The sequence below is a fragment of the Pygocentrus nattereri genome, chromosome 1 (genome assembly GCF_015220715.1).
Source record: "Pygocentrus nattereri isolate fPygNat1 chromosome 1, fPygNat1.pri, whole genome shotgun sequence".
Classification (NCBI taxonomy): domain Eukaryota; kingdom Metazoa; phylum Chordata; class Actinopteri; order Characiformes; family Serrasalmidae; genus Pygocentrus; species Pygocentrus nattereri.
Genome location: NC_051211.1, coordinates 15,798,102 through 15,816,294, shown reverse-complemented (window position 1 = coordinate 15,816,294; position 18,193 = coordinate 15,798,102). Strand labels below are relative to the sequence as shown.

Below are 18,193 nucleotides of genomic sequence, written 5' to 3'. Positions count from 1 at the left end.
TTTTTGGTTTTCATTTTTTGTTTCTTTAAAATGTGTGCACCAAACCTGGCTGCTTAACTGTGAAAGTTCCACATTTTAGAAGCATAAAATAGTGGCAGGTGGACAGGTGTTCATGTATCTTTTCCTGTGAAAAGGCCCAACTTGTCTCTAGTAAGTTTTGCTGGGATTTAGTATCAAGTATCAGTAGCTCTGTTTTGTCCTGATTGTTCTGTAAAAAATGTTGACATCCAGAAATACGCAGGCTAACCTTAAGCAATGCACAAACCTTTAAAAATGTATGTACATGTGAAAGTATTTGTGGTGCCTTGCATAAAGTAAATGCTGATTAACTGAGCAGGGAAGTACACCTGCTAGGACTGGGGTTGGGACAAGACCCCAAACACAGCTAAACCAAACAGCCAAACTACTGAATTCTCATTTATCGCATCAGATATTTAACTTCTATCCATTCAATCAATACTACAATGTAATATGAGCCTTTTCCTAGGCTTGAAAATCTACTTTCTTTTTTTCTGTATATTCTGCTTTTTTGAGTACAACACTGCCCCCTAGTGCAAACACTGTGTTTGTTGATTTGCATACACTTTAATTTGGCTACCTGATAGGAATGTAACTGTGTAGTTTCCTGTATCTTTAAGGGAAATTCCACAGTAGAAATCACGCTGAGAAAAGCTTGCTGAACTGCTGCACTTTCCAGGACAGGTAACATTTATTTCCTGGTTTTAAACTAAAACCAGTCGTTTACTTTGTGCCACATGACACTTATCAAAAGTATCTAAACAGAAGACAGTCATAGTAAAGAAGAAAATATTTGTATTATCTTTTCATCAACATTTCCGCATGCATCAAACCGGTTGCCGCCAATCTTCGTTCACACGGCAGTTCTTTCAGTTTTGGACTGAGAATTCCAATTTCAAATTTTGAGCAAATTTTGAGATTAAAATCAGATCTAAGAATATGATAGTAGAATAAGAAACTATACAGTCAGCTGTTACACCATAACTGGGGTTCATCACTGTGCTGATGCAATGACAGACCATAGAAATGGTCTGATTGACCCTATTGGGTGACAGCAAGGACCTGACCAATCTAAAGGTCACCATTAGTAACCGCAGTTCAAGAATATAGTAACAACTCTAATAGGAACCTTGTAGTTGTAACTTAGTTGAAGGTTCTGGCAGTAGTTATGATGTCCTGTCCACTGGACTAGATACCAATTTACTCTAAATATAAAGGTTTAATTCTAACAATGCAGCACTGACAAATGCTACTTTATCAACTACCATAATACTAAACAGACACATCACCATTTGTCTCTGAAGGGCTGAGTTGAACTATCCCTTCAATTTGTTACAGAGAAGAACAGAGCCAGTGTGTTAAAGCTGTTATCGTTTATTAATAATTTAGAAACTCGTTAAGAATTGGACACAAGTATTTGTCATGTACAGCACCAAACACTGAATGGATTAAGAGAAAAAGGAACTAGCAGTGCAGGAGGGATTCTCTCTTTCTTGTTTTGAAAAGGCCGGTACAGACATTATGTGCCAGAACAAGAGTATAGAAATATTACAAAAGTCAAGGGATCCTGCTAGTTCCAGGCTACGAAGAGTTATCAAAACTGGATCAGTCTTGTTCACACACAGTCTAAAACGATAACTGAGCTCACTATTTTCCAACCACAGTGAAATTATCTTAAAGCAAAAAGCGTAAGCTTTCAAACACGCTCATTTAAAGCTGGCTGAAGCCCGTGAAGATCCATGCGGTGATTCTGAAGTTAATTATACAGCCAAGCTAAGCCATCATAAATACAGCCAGCTATATTCAGCAAAGTACATAGAAGCAAATCCAGAGGACTTCTTTGGAATGAAAATACTGATACAAAAAAGAGCAGCTTATCTCAGAGTCCTCCATTTCCCACGATTCTTTTAAATGCACACAGAAGAGGAAACAATGATGGGAAGTGCAGTTCAAAAGCGACTTGGTTTTCGACTTGGTTAGCGAATGGCACAGTGAACAGTATGAATGGGTCGAGGAGAGTTTTGGCTGATTTATCAGAACTAAAAACCTCCACTTTAGGACAGAAACGGGAACAAATACCATCTTGAGAACTCCCATCTTCACAAACAAGGGGAAATCAAACAGCAATACAGTGGTCACAGCACTGTAGCAATACAGAACATGCTTCAAGTTCCCCAAAGAGCATGGTAGGAATAAGAAGATCATCTGGGCTGAGTACCTCTGTGGCAGTTGCGATGATCTTAAGGTTTAAAACACTTTTAGGGAACAAGCTAATATAAGAAAAACACATGAATCGCTGCCTCTGGGGGGCGTTTCACAAAGCATGACCGTTCAATAATCTGAATAAGCCAAACGTGAGCACTGCCCAATAAGAATGGGGCTCATTCACCAACTGTTCTTATGAAGAAATTTCCTCTTGAAACCCACTTGCGCAGTTTTATGAAGATTCTGACATCCACCAATGTTTTATTTGGCATTTCTTCTTAGGTCAGAGCAGAATCTACGCAAGCTCAGAAGTACAAAGGAGCAAACAACTCTGTCCTTTAAGAACATGTCATGAATCTGGTGTAGACTATTTCTTAGGACCATTTCTCTTACTCAAATTTAAGAAAAAATAGGGCGCTATTGGTGAATGAGGCCCACTGTCTATGATTTTCTTCTAATGGACAAGCTTATCCAAACATTTGAATGCGGCTAACTTCATAAGATGTAGAAGCCACCAATGTCAACATAAAGTGTTCCTTTACTGTTCTCAATATTAGCATAAGTAATACCAAAGATTTGTCAAAAATGTTTGCATCATTCAATAGTTAAGATGTAAACAAAGTCAGAGTGGTTTAAAAGTGAAATGTGCTGTTCTAGAGAGATTTAAGACACAACTGTTCATAGTAGTGGTGATGGGAACCAGGCATCTGAAGCATTGAATGCCCCTGAAAGCTACATCAAAGAACATTATTAAATAAAATGAATATGAATACATATCAATTTCCTGATGTCGGTTATATGAAAAGCTTTTGAACTAAAATATGTCTTTAAAAGATGTGCAGGGCAGAGTGATACATGCAGGATGTTATAAAGGAAATAAAATAAATAAGATTTTTTTATCTTATTAATAATTAATAGTGCTGGTCAGACAATCCTGAGTGTTTCGGTTCTTTTGGAACCCTTGCATTCAAAGCAGCTTCTGTACATCACATATTAAGTTCCGTTTGCACCAATCAGAATTCTTGCACCTCTGATGTTTCGACCGATCCCACTTGTCTTAGCCCAATGTATAAGCTGATGAACGGTTAAAATTAGCATGTGCTTCAATTGTATACATACTACTTATAATTAAGTTTGTCTTGTTTAACTTCTTAGTGCAAATTCTCAGCAGCAGTTGCTGAATTTCATGAACGAACAAGCTTAGTACAATTTATTTTTTACATCACTATAAATCAATACAATTATCTTGGCAAGTTGCGCTTGCACAGAAAATAAAAGTGGTACTCTATAACGTCCAAGAATCTCATTCAATCAATCTCATTGTGCTTTCCAACAATGCTGACAGTTCATCCTGCACTTAACAGTTTGGTAAGAAGAACAATGTGATGACTAGTCACCTTGATTCACACTGATTCATTTTCAGAAGACGTGTAGGTTCACTGGTCATTCTGGATAATAAATGAAATGGCTATATTTGAGTTGTAAACATCATGACCACGGATTCCTATCACCACCACTGTAAAGAAACTTGAGCTAGTATGTTTCTACAATTAACCATTTCACATCAAACGGGTCCAAACGACTTTGTCTACATCTTAACCATTATTGGTGGCATTCCTCTTTAAGAAATTCTGCTTGTGAACTGCCCTCATATCAAGCCACGTTTGTGTTCACAGTGCTCTCAGAAACTTTCCACTAGAAAAGCTGACTGCTCATAAGTCATTGTCCACTGGCTTCACACTTCTGCCCTCCAGGTACAGATACAGTACAGTTTCTTCAGGACCACTTACAGTAACAACAAGTCTCCCTTGGGATTAGCTACTGAACTAGCTACTCGAGAAAAACAAAAATATGGAGTATCAAATATAAGTGGTTCTTTATGTTACAAAAGTGCTTGTTTCTGGAAAAGAGAGCACTTTCAAATACTGCTGAATATATTACATTACATTACAACACAGTGGAACAACCTTCTTGGAAAGAAAACAGAAAGGTCCATGAGTTGAGTATCGTATGTGTGAAAAAGTGGAAAAAATGTTTGCTTTGATGCAAAAGTACACACTGATGCACTGAAAGCCTGTTCCAAAAAACCTGACAGTACTAGATTATAGCTGCTGAAACCAAAACAAGGAAAGGTGGAATGTGTATGTGTGTGATCACTCCAAAACAAAGTAACCGTAACAGTGAGTGCTAAAAATAAAAATAAAAAGACTGTACAGAAATGACGTTAACGTCCGGCCTCAGTTTGCAGTGAGCTGTGCAAAAACATTGGTCTAAAGGAAAAGAAGAGGTTTTACTTTCACCGTTTGTTACAGAAACAGACATGAGCTGTGTGGGGTGTCTGTAGCCACAAGTGAAGCGTGTGCAGTCACACATGCATACACACAATTACACTGTTCTCCAGCTTGGTAGAAAACAGTAAACAATGCACTGTCGTAGTCGTAAACTTCGGGAGCTGATGTTAGCGCACCTGATGTTAGTGAATTGTATAAATGTTGTGGAAAAAGAGCCTAGCACAAAAAACCTTTTCCCTGTTGAGAAAGACAAGAGTCGAAGGATGAGATCAGCTTGTATGCATGTTGGGTGAAAGGTGAGGGTTCAGGCATCTTTGAGGTCGTAGATGGGTGATCTCCTGTAGAGGTATTTCCAGATGGCGTAATAATGCACAGCTGCAGCCATGGCAACAAACACATGCCAGATAGCGTGAGCGAACGGGATGACACCATCTGACTTGAAGAAGACCACGCCCAGGCAGTAGATCACACCCCCAAAGGCCAACTCGTACAGACCATCTGTATTATTCTGCAAAGAGAAAGAAAGAGAGACATTAAGTGGGAAGCAAAATCAAAGTCATTAGGTGCCCTTGCATTTTCACAACTCTGCCACAAGAGGGTGACTGAGACTAGTCAGACAGGCTGACACTCAGCAAAGCTGCTGTGCTTGAGTCACACCAGAACCACATATACGACCATTTCGCTACCAATTTTAAATCACTACTCTACTAAAAAGGGTTCGCTGCCCAAATAATATGTCACCAGAGGCAGTCTGGTTGAATCTGTCCAATGAAGGATGGGGTAGAAGGTAGACTAATTGTGCACCAACAGAAGGGCTACCAACAGTAACAGTATACCTAAAAAGCGCACCTATATGGTAGGTGTACCAGATAAAATGACTTATGGATAGGAGTATTTCATGTCACGGTTCTGTTATCATGCACACCTCATGTACATACAAACACACAGTCATTCAAAAGATACAATAACCAGACAACATCTAATTATTACCAACTAAGGAACAGAAACAAAACTGTAATCAATATTCAATATATTGATTATTGATTATAATCAACATAATCAAGATCAGGAGTGGTATATAGAATTCCATTATAGGGAACAGAAATGCTCTCTAATCATTATTCTGTACCTTACAGAATCATGAGCACCAAATAGAGCACTATTATGGAGAGCATAATTCAACTGCTGTCAGAAACTTGGAAATAACAACTGACTGACTTATATAATGTCATCAGTTTACTTCAGACAGGAAAACTCTATTAGTTTACCAGAACATTAGTTTACCAGATGTGACGTACTTCACCGTCTCTGTACATAGATAACACTGCATTATTTCCTGTCTGCCAGGGTACAGAGTTTGTACACAGCCAATACCAATACAGTGAGGAACTGAGTAAAAACAGAGGCCCAAAATAAAGCACTCTATAGTGAATCGGGCAGTATAGAGAACTGTATATAGGTATATAGCAATTAGCAAGTTCCAACCACACAACCTTATCTGACAATCGGTTGGGAAGTGTTTGAATGGTTTTTTCCATAACTATCATTCCGCTGAACCCCAGCTGCCAAGTAACAACTTGCTTTATGCTGCAGCCAAACATTGTGAATGCACAAACATTACTTTAGCATACATACATATATGTACATATACATACATATATACATATATATATATATACATATACATATATATATACATATAAACATATACACACACACACACACACACACACACACACACACACACACACACACACACATATATATATATATATATATAACAGGAATCAGCTAAAAACAAGCAGAATACAGTTTGGCTGAAAAAATGGATGGGTTCTGAAGTGCTTCATAGAGCAGCTTGGAGCAAAAGGACATTTAGTTTAATCAGGCGGCGCTGAATCTGTTATATTGACGGTTTCAAGGCTCTGTAATGAAAAAGGCTACTACTTTTTTTGGTGGAAGCCATAGTAACAGGCTCTGTCTGAAACTGTGCCATAAGCACCCCATATTAATAAATTAATAGATTATTCTGTGATCTACTTAAACCCAAGTCATTGAGAGCAAAAAGCTAAATATGTACAGAAACATCATTTACAGAGTATTTTCTATTGGGAGGTGTCTGTGGAAATACTTTCAAATTTTTTTAAGAGTATTGTTTTTTTTTTTTTTTAATCTTTTTGATTCCTGAAGTTAAAAGATTTAGATTGATCCTATATTTAATTTTCAGATAAGTATTTAAAAAAAACACAATTACATGTCACTACCGAAACACAGAGTTTTAGCCCATTGGCGGAGCCTAATTTCAGCTTTGAAATAAATGTTTCCCAGAGTCCAAAAATCTCTGTGTCACATTAACAAACGTCACTATCGAAACCCATTTTCTGCAATTATGTGAAATTGGTGTTTTAATCTAAATATTATGATTTTTATGTGCACAACAGTTCAATGCTATGTCAGGTACATGGGTAGTGTTCTTGAATTAGGCTCAAAATTGGCTAAAATTATCACCACCAAAACATTTATTAAAGTAAATGTTACAGCAATGTTATGGCTGTACTGGTAGAGATAATACAATTCTAATTTAATTCCAATTCATTAAAAAAAAATATCAACAATTAAGGTAAAAGAAAAAAAGAGTTTAATTTAAAGTCCAACTCTCTCCAACACTGCTTAAATATAGTGATTTCTGTTCTATATATAGGTATTCTATATGGCAATCCTGCTTTTCTAGTGTACAGCAGTTTCAGACAGCCTGTTTCCAAAGTCTACCCATCTTAGTGGAGTATGCTGACCTGAATGAACTGATGTACCTCATTCATTATTTAAGCAACTGGAGTGAAAGTTACATCAGCTTATCTGGCCGCAGGGAGTGTATGCAAGGGGAAAGCTCAGGTAACTGGAGAAAGGGGAGCATTGTTAGTCAAGATTGCCTATCAATGTCAGAGGCCGCAACATGATACCTATATCCCGTCTAGTAGGAGGCATAGCAAATAACAGATCTCGGATTAAAAGGGGAAAATAATTTGAACCTCTGTCTTTACTAAGGAATGGTTTCTCCTAAAAATACAGTTCAACTTTACCCCTTATTTCAAACCTAGCCAAGACATGTTTGGTTAGTTTCTTTCTTTTTGCTCTGGAGCTACGGGACTCATTGTAATATCTTCATCTTCATCTTCTAAGCCGCTTTTACTTCTGGGTTGCAGGGGGTGTTGTAGCCTATCCCAGCTGTCATTGGGTGACAGGAAGATGAACTGATCACAACTGTCATTGTTATACTGCATGCCTAAATCATCACACACTCACCCCAAACCTTGTTCATGCTGCATGACTTCTGAGTCATAACCCTTTCATGTCTTGCATAGTCATGCAGAAATAATGAGCTATTTACAGTCGACACCTACCATTGAGGTCACCACCAGGGCTGGGAAAAAGCCCATAGTCAAGTAGAAGGCCAGTTCAACAAGTTTATACCTGCAACAAAACAACACAGTATAAACTCAGCATGCTAGAAAGACTGGAAAGTTTGGGCCATTTATCAGAGGTGTCACAAAACTCAATTAAACTTGATTAATCAGGTTTAAAGAAAAAAACAACAAAGATGATATGATGACAATGCCCTTTTTTGAACCAGAGGGACATATCTGTATTACATATTACCAGTGGTGGACAGTAACGAAGAAAATGTAATTCTTACTGTACTTAAGTAATTTTTTGTGTATCTGTACTTTTCTGAAGTATTTTAATTTTTGGTTAATTTTTACTTTCACTTCACTACATTTCAAAGTCAAATATCTTACTTTTTACTCAACTACATTTTGCGAAAATCTGTCATTCCTTTTGGATTATGTGTGTATAAAAACTTAACATGTCAAAACGAAAGAAGCATGAAGCCAGAACACCGATCAGGGCACATCGCGCAATTCATTTTCAGCTTGTTTTAACCTGTTGGACATACCGAAAGTGCAAGCATACAGCTCAATGTCAGTGCAACAGCATAAAAGTTTGGAAGTGCCTATGCCAACATAAATGATGGAAGAAACTCCTGACTCTAACCAATCTAACCACAATATAGAAATATCTACACATTTGCAGGTGTGACTGGCATGTTCCTTTTTCTGTTTTTATACAAACACTTGCATTTCATAGTAAATTTGTTTTGGCTAGTTTATGTTTATGAACAGAGATCTACAGATGCAATATAGTGAAGGAAAACACAATCATGAACCTGTGTTTAAAGCCAGTTTAAAGCAAACTTGTTTAAATTTAAACTAACTTTTATTTAAACGAAGTTGCACAACACACACTAACACACCAAAACCATGTCAGTGTCACTATAGTGCTGAGAATGATCCACCACCCAAATAACGTTATTTATGTATTCACACGTCTTTTTAAAGATTTCATAGTATTTCTTTTTCCAATCTTTTATTTATAGGATTTGTTTGGCCAAACTTCTAGGTACTGGCTAGCAATTTTATCTAGATTTTATCTTTACATAATTTTACATGTTGCTAGTATACGTGAAGGAAATGGATTTTTAAAATGCTCTACTGGTTTCTTAACATACAAAGTACAATGCCTGACGTGTATATTCAGTAAAAGGAATTGTTTAAACTGGTAATCTTTAAGTGTAACTGCTAATTATGTACTGATAAAGATGTGTTGCAGTAGGTGACAACTATGTAGTGTAAAGGGTTACACAGATTTAAAACTGTTATGCCATTCCACTACACGTTCTGTTACTAAAATTGTTTTTTAAATGAATGAAGCTACAATATTAAAAAGGTCTAGTTAAAAGCATGCAAAAGTATGTGCCTTCTCAAAGTATGAGAGAATAGGGGATTAGGCAACTCTCTGACAGCCCAAATCAAACATTCTTGTATACATAGCTCTCTACTGAACAGAAGATTTAGAGGTCATGAGAAGTGAAGGGTCAGACTTACTTCTCGTGGTAGTTGAAGACATATATTGTTCCTGCGGCAGCCATGAGCCAGACGAACCAGCGCATGTGAGAAGCAAGTGGCCCCAGCTCCCTCAAATTTAACCTATACACACACACACACACACACATACGCACAGACAGACAATTAGGCATTTTTTTAGTGTTCCCTGGCATTCATTCAGACCTGCACTCTTTATACCACTTCCTCTCTCAAGTTACTCCATATAATCTCCATCCATATAATGTTATGCATATTCTGACAAATCAGATATGAAACATTTGATGGAAATGGCAAATATTGAATCGGTCCACATTCGCTATCAAAGTGGATAAAGCTTTTTTGCTGATAAAACAAAATGAGATAAATCATGATAAAATGCATTTGCTGAACAAATAATATGTAAATAGATTAAAGTCATGACTGATCAAGTGACTCTGTTTTTGCCTGGCAGCAGCTGCGCAACACAATAGGAAGCAGCAGGTTCCAGTGAACTGACGAAGAAATGTAAACATACATCTTATCAAAGAAAAAAAACACAATAGTGATATAAAAGAATAAAAGGCAGCATAATGTGGCCTGGCCTGTTTCCAAATGTATGATGTAAAATATATCTGTATAATTAAAGAAAACAATAAAGAAAGCTGCTCAACTTTAAAGATTTGTTTTTGGATACATTTATCAAAATATTTTTACAGATGTGATGTAGAGTTTTATCATTATGTACAGACCTGATGGGAACGCACTCATTTTTTGCAACAATTCAATTGTTATGCTTTAATTTAAGGCAAGTCTGTAAAAATTGTCAAAACTCATCAGAAATACTGTATCATTTCAGCATATTTTATCATTCCCACATCTCACTGTACTACCCAAAAGTTAGCAACTTTTGATGCAAGGGACAACAATACTGTCTCTTATTCATGAAAATCATGTAAATTAAGAGCACAGAATTACTTTAACAACATATAAACTACTCTGCATCTGAATTCATACAGTGTGAAAACAAGTGGATGTTTTAGTGCAAATGGTCAATCAGCTTCAGTACTTGAATTCAAGCACCAGCTTCCTGGGAACTAGTTTACATATCATTTACATGAAGCATCCTGTAATTCATCCAGATGTTTGAGTAGGGAGCAATAAAACGATAGTATTCAGCAGCTTGTGAGCCAGTGGTTGTGCTTGTAGGTGGAGTCTGAGGTCGAGCAATGAGTACACTTCTCCCCTACTGACCAAACTTCACAAATTATGCTAACTTAAAAGAATAAAATGTGAAATAAACAAAAGGTCTCTTATTTTAAGATGGTAGACTGATGTGATTGTTTAATGTGATTATTCTCTTAAGATAACAGATTTAAATGCGCCATTATGAGACGTGTATGAGATGATCCTGCATTGCTGTTTTATATTATTATTGCTATTTTATATCAGGCAGTCAGTAGTTAGTATAAAACAAAAGCACAGTATAATTCCCAATGTAATCAGATGCGAGTTTGATCTACAGAAGCAGCAAAGATTAAACTGGTGATGAATGACAAAACTGCGTGAAATCTGTGTGAGCTCATTTTACATTCAGATTTGACCAGATGGTCACTGTTTCATTATCGTTCTGAAACTTGTTTCCTGTACAATCCTGTAGAAGCTAACTACAGGATAATTTTTTTTTTTTTTTTTTTTTTTACAGCATCCACACATTTGAGATCTCACTGGCTAACACAGTTTTTAAAATGGTTTATCTCCCTCTCAAAAAAAAATTCTCTACATTCACAAACAAAAACTTTAGCTTCTAGAACACCTGCGTTCATGAAAATGTACATCCATATTCTAAAGGATATTGTAGGATTTCCAAACGTACAAGCTACATTTGCTACTATAATAACAGAGCACAGCGCTTTCTTGATGAAACAATAAAACAATGGCATTTCTATCATCTGTCCTGTAAGGTCTTTTCTCTCTGAAGTGTGTCTTTACAATGAGAACTTTGATTCTGACATCATCCGAAGGATAGACTGGTTAGTAGATCAAAGACATAATTCTATAGTGTGATTAGATTGCTGCATATTGCGATTGCAATATACTCAAACCACACTGGTAGATTAATATAGTGATGTAGTTAAAGGCTGACCTGCACTACTGACCAAAGTAATTTACTTTAGGGGATTAGGCAACTCTCTGGCAGGCCAAATTAAATATCTTTGTGAGCCAACTTGCTATACATGGTTTGTTATTGAATAGAAGGTTCAAAGGTCAGAAGAAGTGACCATATGTTTGCACTATCCCTGTGTGTTGCAAAAGTCTACACTGGCATTTTTGAAAACAGAGTGTTTTCCATCGTTATAGCACAAGCACTCTGGAATTTAGCTACAGACACCTGAGGAGACCATAAAATCTTAGATTTTCACTATTCTACAACTCATCTGAACCATCTGGAAACTGAAACAGAAAATGTTGAGAATTTTCTTCATATGGCATTCTTTACACTACATAACACAGTTTCACAGTTCATCTTTCAGTAAACACAAACATCTACTTAAAGCCTGACTACGAATATTACTGAATTAGGATGTTTACCAGCTAGCATCTTCTGAGCTGGTTGTTCCTACATATGTGTCTCTGTTTTACAATAATTTTGGGCCGTTTACTTCATATGTAACCATTTTGTGACTGTAAACATAAGTGAGAATCTGCATTTTCTTTCCACTTCCAAGCCAGACTGTTCCAAACCATCCAACTTTATAATGTCTGTGTGTACATGTGAATTCATTTACTGTAGTGGAAACACAAAGGCCCTTAGGAGGCCATATGTCTGACTCTGACGTGATCTGTGATGCATATAATGACAGATTTTTTTCCCCTCACCATTAACATAAATGCCTTTATTCATCAAAACACCCACAGAAACACTCGTATGAAACCATGATTGGTCAGGATGTTCACACAGTACAAACGCTGTGACTGGTTAGAGGCAGGGTCCAACAATGACTGTCACAACTTGCTCAGTTGATCAAGTGAAGTGAAAGTCTACTGTCAGCAGAAGTTATCTATGCGCTTTTGCTGAACATTTTCAAAGAAGAGAGAGAGAGAGAGAGAGAGAGAGAGAGAGAGAGAGAGAGAGAGAGAGAGAGAGAGAGAGAGAGAGAGAGAGAGAGAGAGAGAGACAGACAGAGACAGACAGAGAGGAAAAAGGTAGAGAAATAGAGAAAGAGAGACAGATTGAAAGTAAAGAGAGAGTAAGGGGAAATGAATATAGAAAGGGAGATATGAGGGAGAGTGGGATAAAGAGTAAGAATGTGCACAAAAGAGACAAAAGTGAGAGACAGAGAAGACATGTGTCTTCTGTACTATTCAGTTAGAACTATTATCTCTGCATTAATCATTTGCAGAACTCCTGAGGAGCAAGCAGCATTTTAGGCATGAAATATCAGAAGGATTGTCACAGCCTTTGAGTTACTATTTCCTTTAAATGGCAGTGTCAACAAAGAACCTTTCAGTATGTTCCGTTTTTGTGTAGAACATCTGTGGTATGAATGGGCCAAACTTAGTCTAAGGAAATGAATATTTCCGAGAGGAAATAAAGTTTGTCCACTCACAGTCAAATTCTCCTGCATCAATGACATTTCAAATCACAACTACCACTACTAATGAGTACCAAAACCTGTGTGTTTGGCTAGACAGAACACCATGAACAACTGAACTTTCCATTTTCACAAGCATGGTTGTTAACCCTAAGGCGAAACATCTTGCCCAGACTGCTGCCGCTCCGGATGAATATTTTACTTGCCTGAAGCATTCGAGCAATTGTTAATGCTGAATGCTGAGGAGGGCTCATTTGCATATCGCAGTAAAATGCAATATCAATACTGAAAAAGCCAAAATCATAATCACCAGACAGTATATTGTGCTGCCCTAACACACACTCACAGACTCATACACTCTTTTAACCTTTAAGCTACATCCACAGCCCACATCCCTTCTCTTCCTGACTCTTGTGCTACATTTATGCCCTACATTGTGCAGCCCTTTCACTTCTGTTTCTATTCACAAACACCATCTCACACACTTACGTGCTCTAAGGCAGTGTTTCTCAACCTCAGTTCTTAAGGACCACTGCCCTGCACATTTTAGTGCTGTTCTTGCTTTAATGCAGCCACTTTAACTCAATAATGGGCTGTAAACTAGCTGATTTAGCAAGGCAGGGGGTCTCCAGGACCAGGAATGAGAAACAGTGCTCTAAGGGAATGATGAGACAGTAGAGACATTTGTCCCATTCTCTTTTCTAGGATCAGATTTAAGTGTCTGAAGTGTTTGCATAAGCTACTGCAGTAGCTCCCAATCCCAGCCTTATACAACTCGTCAGGTAATGGCCAAGCCATTAAAGGAGCTGGGTCAGCTGCAGTAAAACCACTGAGCTAGAAATGAGCATCATGATAAATTGCATCACAAATAGGAGTGGGCAATATGGCAAAACATACTTCAAGACATTTCCACAATACACAACATACATCACAAGGTTTAGTTTGATAAGTAGGAACTATGAGATGGCATAATACTACCTTTTTTCTGGTCCTACTGCCAATATTAAAATCTGGACTATCAACCAATACCCATATCAACTTGACATTTTTATCTTTCCTACTGTTTTTTAAGTGAAGCAATTCACTTAGCATCTAAAAACGTGGACATGCTCAAACTCTCTACTACCCCACTGGAAGAAAAACACATCTACCAACTTCACCTCACACTGAATATGATACTTCAGGCTAGATTAGTTACAGGATTGGATCAGACTGATTTTCTTTTAATATAACACTACAACGAAGGTTACTGGGCTATGCTATCAGTCACGGTAACATTTTCTTTTCATCTGAATGACCAACGGCAGAAATGGAAGCTTAAAACAAATGTTAAAACACCATTGGAGTCGTCCCAAAGTTATGAAAGTATTTAGGAAATCTTGTCTAGCTATGATGCTTCTGTAATACTCTTAGAAGAAGGTAAGATAACAACCTTAGGAAATGTTATTGTGTAATAGCTCTTAGCCCAAATTCAGTGACGCTGCCATGGCAACTAAAGAGATAAGATTAAATTTCAGAGTTGGCATGTTTCTGTAATACGACCTCTGAGCAACTGCATGCATCATAAAAATTGTAACTGGTGCATTTTATTAAGCTTACTTGACAAAGTTTTCAGAGATTGCAGTTTCTGAGCAAGAGCCACAAAACTTTACAGTACAGTTTACAGAACGGGAAATGCGCTTGCACTTTTAACACCAACTGCATGTATGGTTGTTTGCTCAAACACAAACCTTTTCCACAGCAATGTTGAATTCATATTTAACTGCCACTAAAAAAAGCACATATTAGCAACAACCTGGAATACCATAGCAATGGTCTTGCAACATCTTAGGGACCCCCTGGGATTTAACAGCAATGGCTCTGACAAACAAACTTAAACATTCACGAACTTTCGAGTTGTGCGCACTGTTTTTCAAGCCTTTTTTAAGATGTGGCACCAATGTTTTGCTGGTGCAGTCTTACAGTGTATGTTCTGATCTGTTACAGAGGTTGAATACTCACCATGGTGTGTAGGAGGCAGCGATAAAGAAGTAGATGACCACCCGGTCACACATGTGAAAGCAGTGCTCCATGGTCCTGCAGGCAGTGGAACAAAAACATTTGTAGAATTTTTACCCACACCTCACCTAATGTAAATTTCTTCTTGGAATTAGTTTCAATATTTGACCATAAGTTCACACCTAGGGGTGAAAATCTCTGACCTCATTTGACTGAGGTTCTTTAGGATATTATTGAATGCAGGACAAAATCTTAAACTTCATGTCATGTCAAAAACAATGCATTTCACTTCTGAAGAGTATTTTACATTTGAAAAAAAAATAGCCTTGAATTTTATTAACATAAATTTAACATTATGCTTTACTGATTTTTACTATAATCAGTTACAACATTCTGAAATTGATGCAGTTGAATTACTACCTTCAGACAGGCGCATGTTATTCTACATACCTATTCAGAATTACACTTTTTCAACAATTTTAACTCGAAGTTTTGCACAACCTACATGTGTTAAATGTAATTAACAAGAACTAGTTATATAAAAGCCAGGTTTATTTGTGAGAGGGTGGTAGAATGCTGAACATTTATTTATTCTTAAAGCTTTGAAAATCTGAAAATTCTCCCCCTTCCTCCTTCTATCTGTCCATCGGTCCTTCCTTCTCTCCCTTCCTTCCTCCCTCCCTCCCCAGCCCCTTTCGGGGTCAGTCTGACCTCATGTGGCTCTTTTTCCAGGTGATGATGTGGAAGGCGGTGGAGATAAGGAAGAGTGCACAGAGGCCCATGCCATAAACCCACGCTGTGATTCGCTCCCAGCGGTCGTCTGATAGCCGGTGGAGTAGAGCCATGCCCACGATTGCAGGCACAATCAGAAGCTAGACATACACACAAACCGAGGTCCATATAAGTACGTGCATATTAAAAAATGCCCTCTGAAATGACTGTTTCTCTCCAAAATTGTATTCAACAACTGCTGCCTCTTCAGATGAGCCAATGAGCCAAGACTAATCGGTATAGAGTTGGATCCTGATAAGGATCGTCATTGACATATTACTTTGTCAGTGAAATGCTTCTCATTGTTGGGCATATCTAGCGTCAACAGAAGTTGTTCATCTAGTTATTAACCCACACTACCTCTAACTCCTTAAGCTCATCCTTGGCAACAGGTCTTAATATTTTCTCATTCTTCCTATGATGGAACATAACAAACTCCAATATGGTAATTTCAGCTCTTCAATACTGACACCTGGAATGGTTAACTGAGCACTTTAGTACCCGTGCACACTCTTACTGACAATTCACTCCAAAGTCACACTGTTAAGTATAAAAACAGACAAAGGAACATTCTCAGGGTTCTAGATGACAGAGACTACTGTTTTTTAGCAGGCAGTGCACTCCTACCTTTTTTTCTTTTTTAAATAACAGTAGGTCATGCAGTGTCAGAAACCACACAAGTCTATTTGAGCTTACTTAATTACAAATACAAGGTCTGAGGCAAGCATGTGATAATTTTGTGGTGGACATTCATACGCCACCTATTCTTGCAGGCATAAACTTGACAAGCTGACCTTGTACTTGACTATGGGCTTTTTTCCAGTACTGGTGGTAACCTTTATGGTACGTATTGACTCTAAATAACTCATTATTTCTGCATATCTGAGAAATGTTGTGGTTGTGACTCAGAAGTCTCTATGTCCCAAAGGAACAGTGATGTAGTGCAGCACTTCCCACATCACTGTTCAGAGTAATGATGCAGCCAAAAATCAAATGTACAAAGTATTCCCCAATGTTTATGTCTGTACCTATAAAAACTGACAAGATTTATAGTTCCAGCTTCATCATAGAGGATACTAACATCTATAACTCTGTGACATACTTTTATCCATCAGCCATTCTGTTATGGACAAAAATGGACAAATGTACAGAAAAAAAAAAAAAATATGTCAAGCTTCATCTCCCGAACAGCTGTGCAATACTATGCAAGTGGATGCGGGAGTACAGTTATCTTTCCATTTCAGACATACGATCCGTACGAACAAGGGGTATCAGAGCAGAGTAAGCATTTGTGACACTTCATACAGCTTTCTCCTTCATTTTCATGCATTAATCCAAGGTGTCGTACTGAAATATGCTGCCTTTCGGATATTATGTAATCCCTGGTGATCTAAACCTGTACCTGATGCTACTAATCATTACCGAGGCTTATCCCCGGCAGCATGCGCCAACGTAATCCATCGGGTCACATATTCGGGTCACCATGTGACAGGCCAGGTAATGAGAGTGGGTGATATGGCAGGTAACAGACAGGGGGGATGAGAGGTGTCTTACCGCATGGGTGTAGCAGTTGGCTGCATGTTCGTAGCATGTGGGTCGATAGCGACAGTTCGCAGTAGCTCTGCTGTTCATGAATCTGTAAAGACACAAAAACACACAAGAAAAAATTAGGCCAGATGACATAAAGGTTTCATACAGGTTACATACAGCGGACCATCTATGAAAGCAATTCAGTGATGTAACGTCGCACACATATGAAGACTGGGAAGTATCGATAATAAAAAAGACAATAAATAAGAAAGAAAACCAGAAAAGCAAGACACAAATCAGCCGCCTTTTCTTTGGCATCCTTTAGCTTTATCTTTCCTGTCACAGCCAGGCTGAATTTGGCTTTATATTCTCCAGCTTCGTGCTCGAAATTTCCCGTTGCACCTTAAATGGTAGCTACAGCAGTTACTTTCTGGGGCGCCTTTTAAGGTGGAACGGTAACATTCTAACGAGGAGCTGAAAAACAGCTCCGTCCAGTTGTTCAACTACTGAAACAAATGCGAATGATCGGAGCACAGAAATGGCGTTATGTCATATATATGAATTACTCACACACACATGCTGTACTTTGGGTCTAATATTACTGATGATGGATCTGTGCGCTGCTGCAGAGGGGCAGCTCCTCCCGGCTCAACATCTGTAACGTTAACCAGTTAGCTGTGTAGCTACTCCGCTACCTATTTAACTTAGCTTTACAATCCCATTTTTGACTTAATACAGACTTTCGACACTTCGTGAAAACATCTATAATCGCAAAAGCGTTTTCTGGTCGCCGAATGAATGACTAGTCCGCAGTTTCCGTTCAGGAGGCGAGTTCACACTGTACATGGAAAGCTAGCTGCGTTAG

The 18,193-nt window shown here is 37.9% G+C and overlaps 1 protein-coding gene across 2 annotated transcripts in view; it reads right to left on the bottom strand.

Annotated features, from left to right (window-relative positions):
- Positions 1-1,374: 1,374 nt before the first annotated feature.
- Positions 1,375-18,193, bottom strand: part of mmd (monocyte to macrophage differentiation-associated) — a 41,440-nt gene continuing 24,621 nt past the window's right edge. For both annotated transcript variants that reach the window (XM_017708107.2, XM_017708106.2), the window contains exons 2-7: positions 17,353-17,434; positions 15,739-15,899; positions 15,031-15,105; positions 9,458-9,559; positions 7,916-7,985; positions 1,375-5,022 (exon numbers count right to left, since the gene is read on the bottom strand). In XM_017708107.2, the coding sequence (XP_017563596.2) occupies positions 4,819-5,022; positions 7,916-7,985; positions 9,458-9,559; positions 15,031-15,105; positions 15,739-15,899; positions 17,353-17,434 (694 nt within the window). In that variant the 3' untranslated portion in view covers positions 1,375-4,818. The remainder of the gene's footprint in view (positions 5,023-7,915; positions 7,986-9,457; positions 9,560-15,030; positions 15,106-15,738; positions 15,900-17,352; positions 17,435-18,193) is intronic.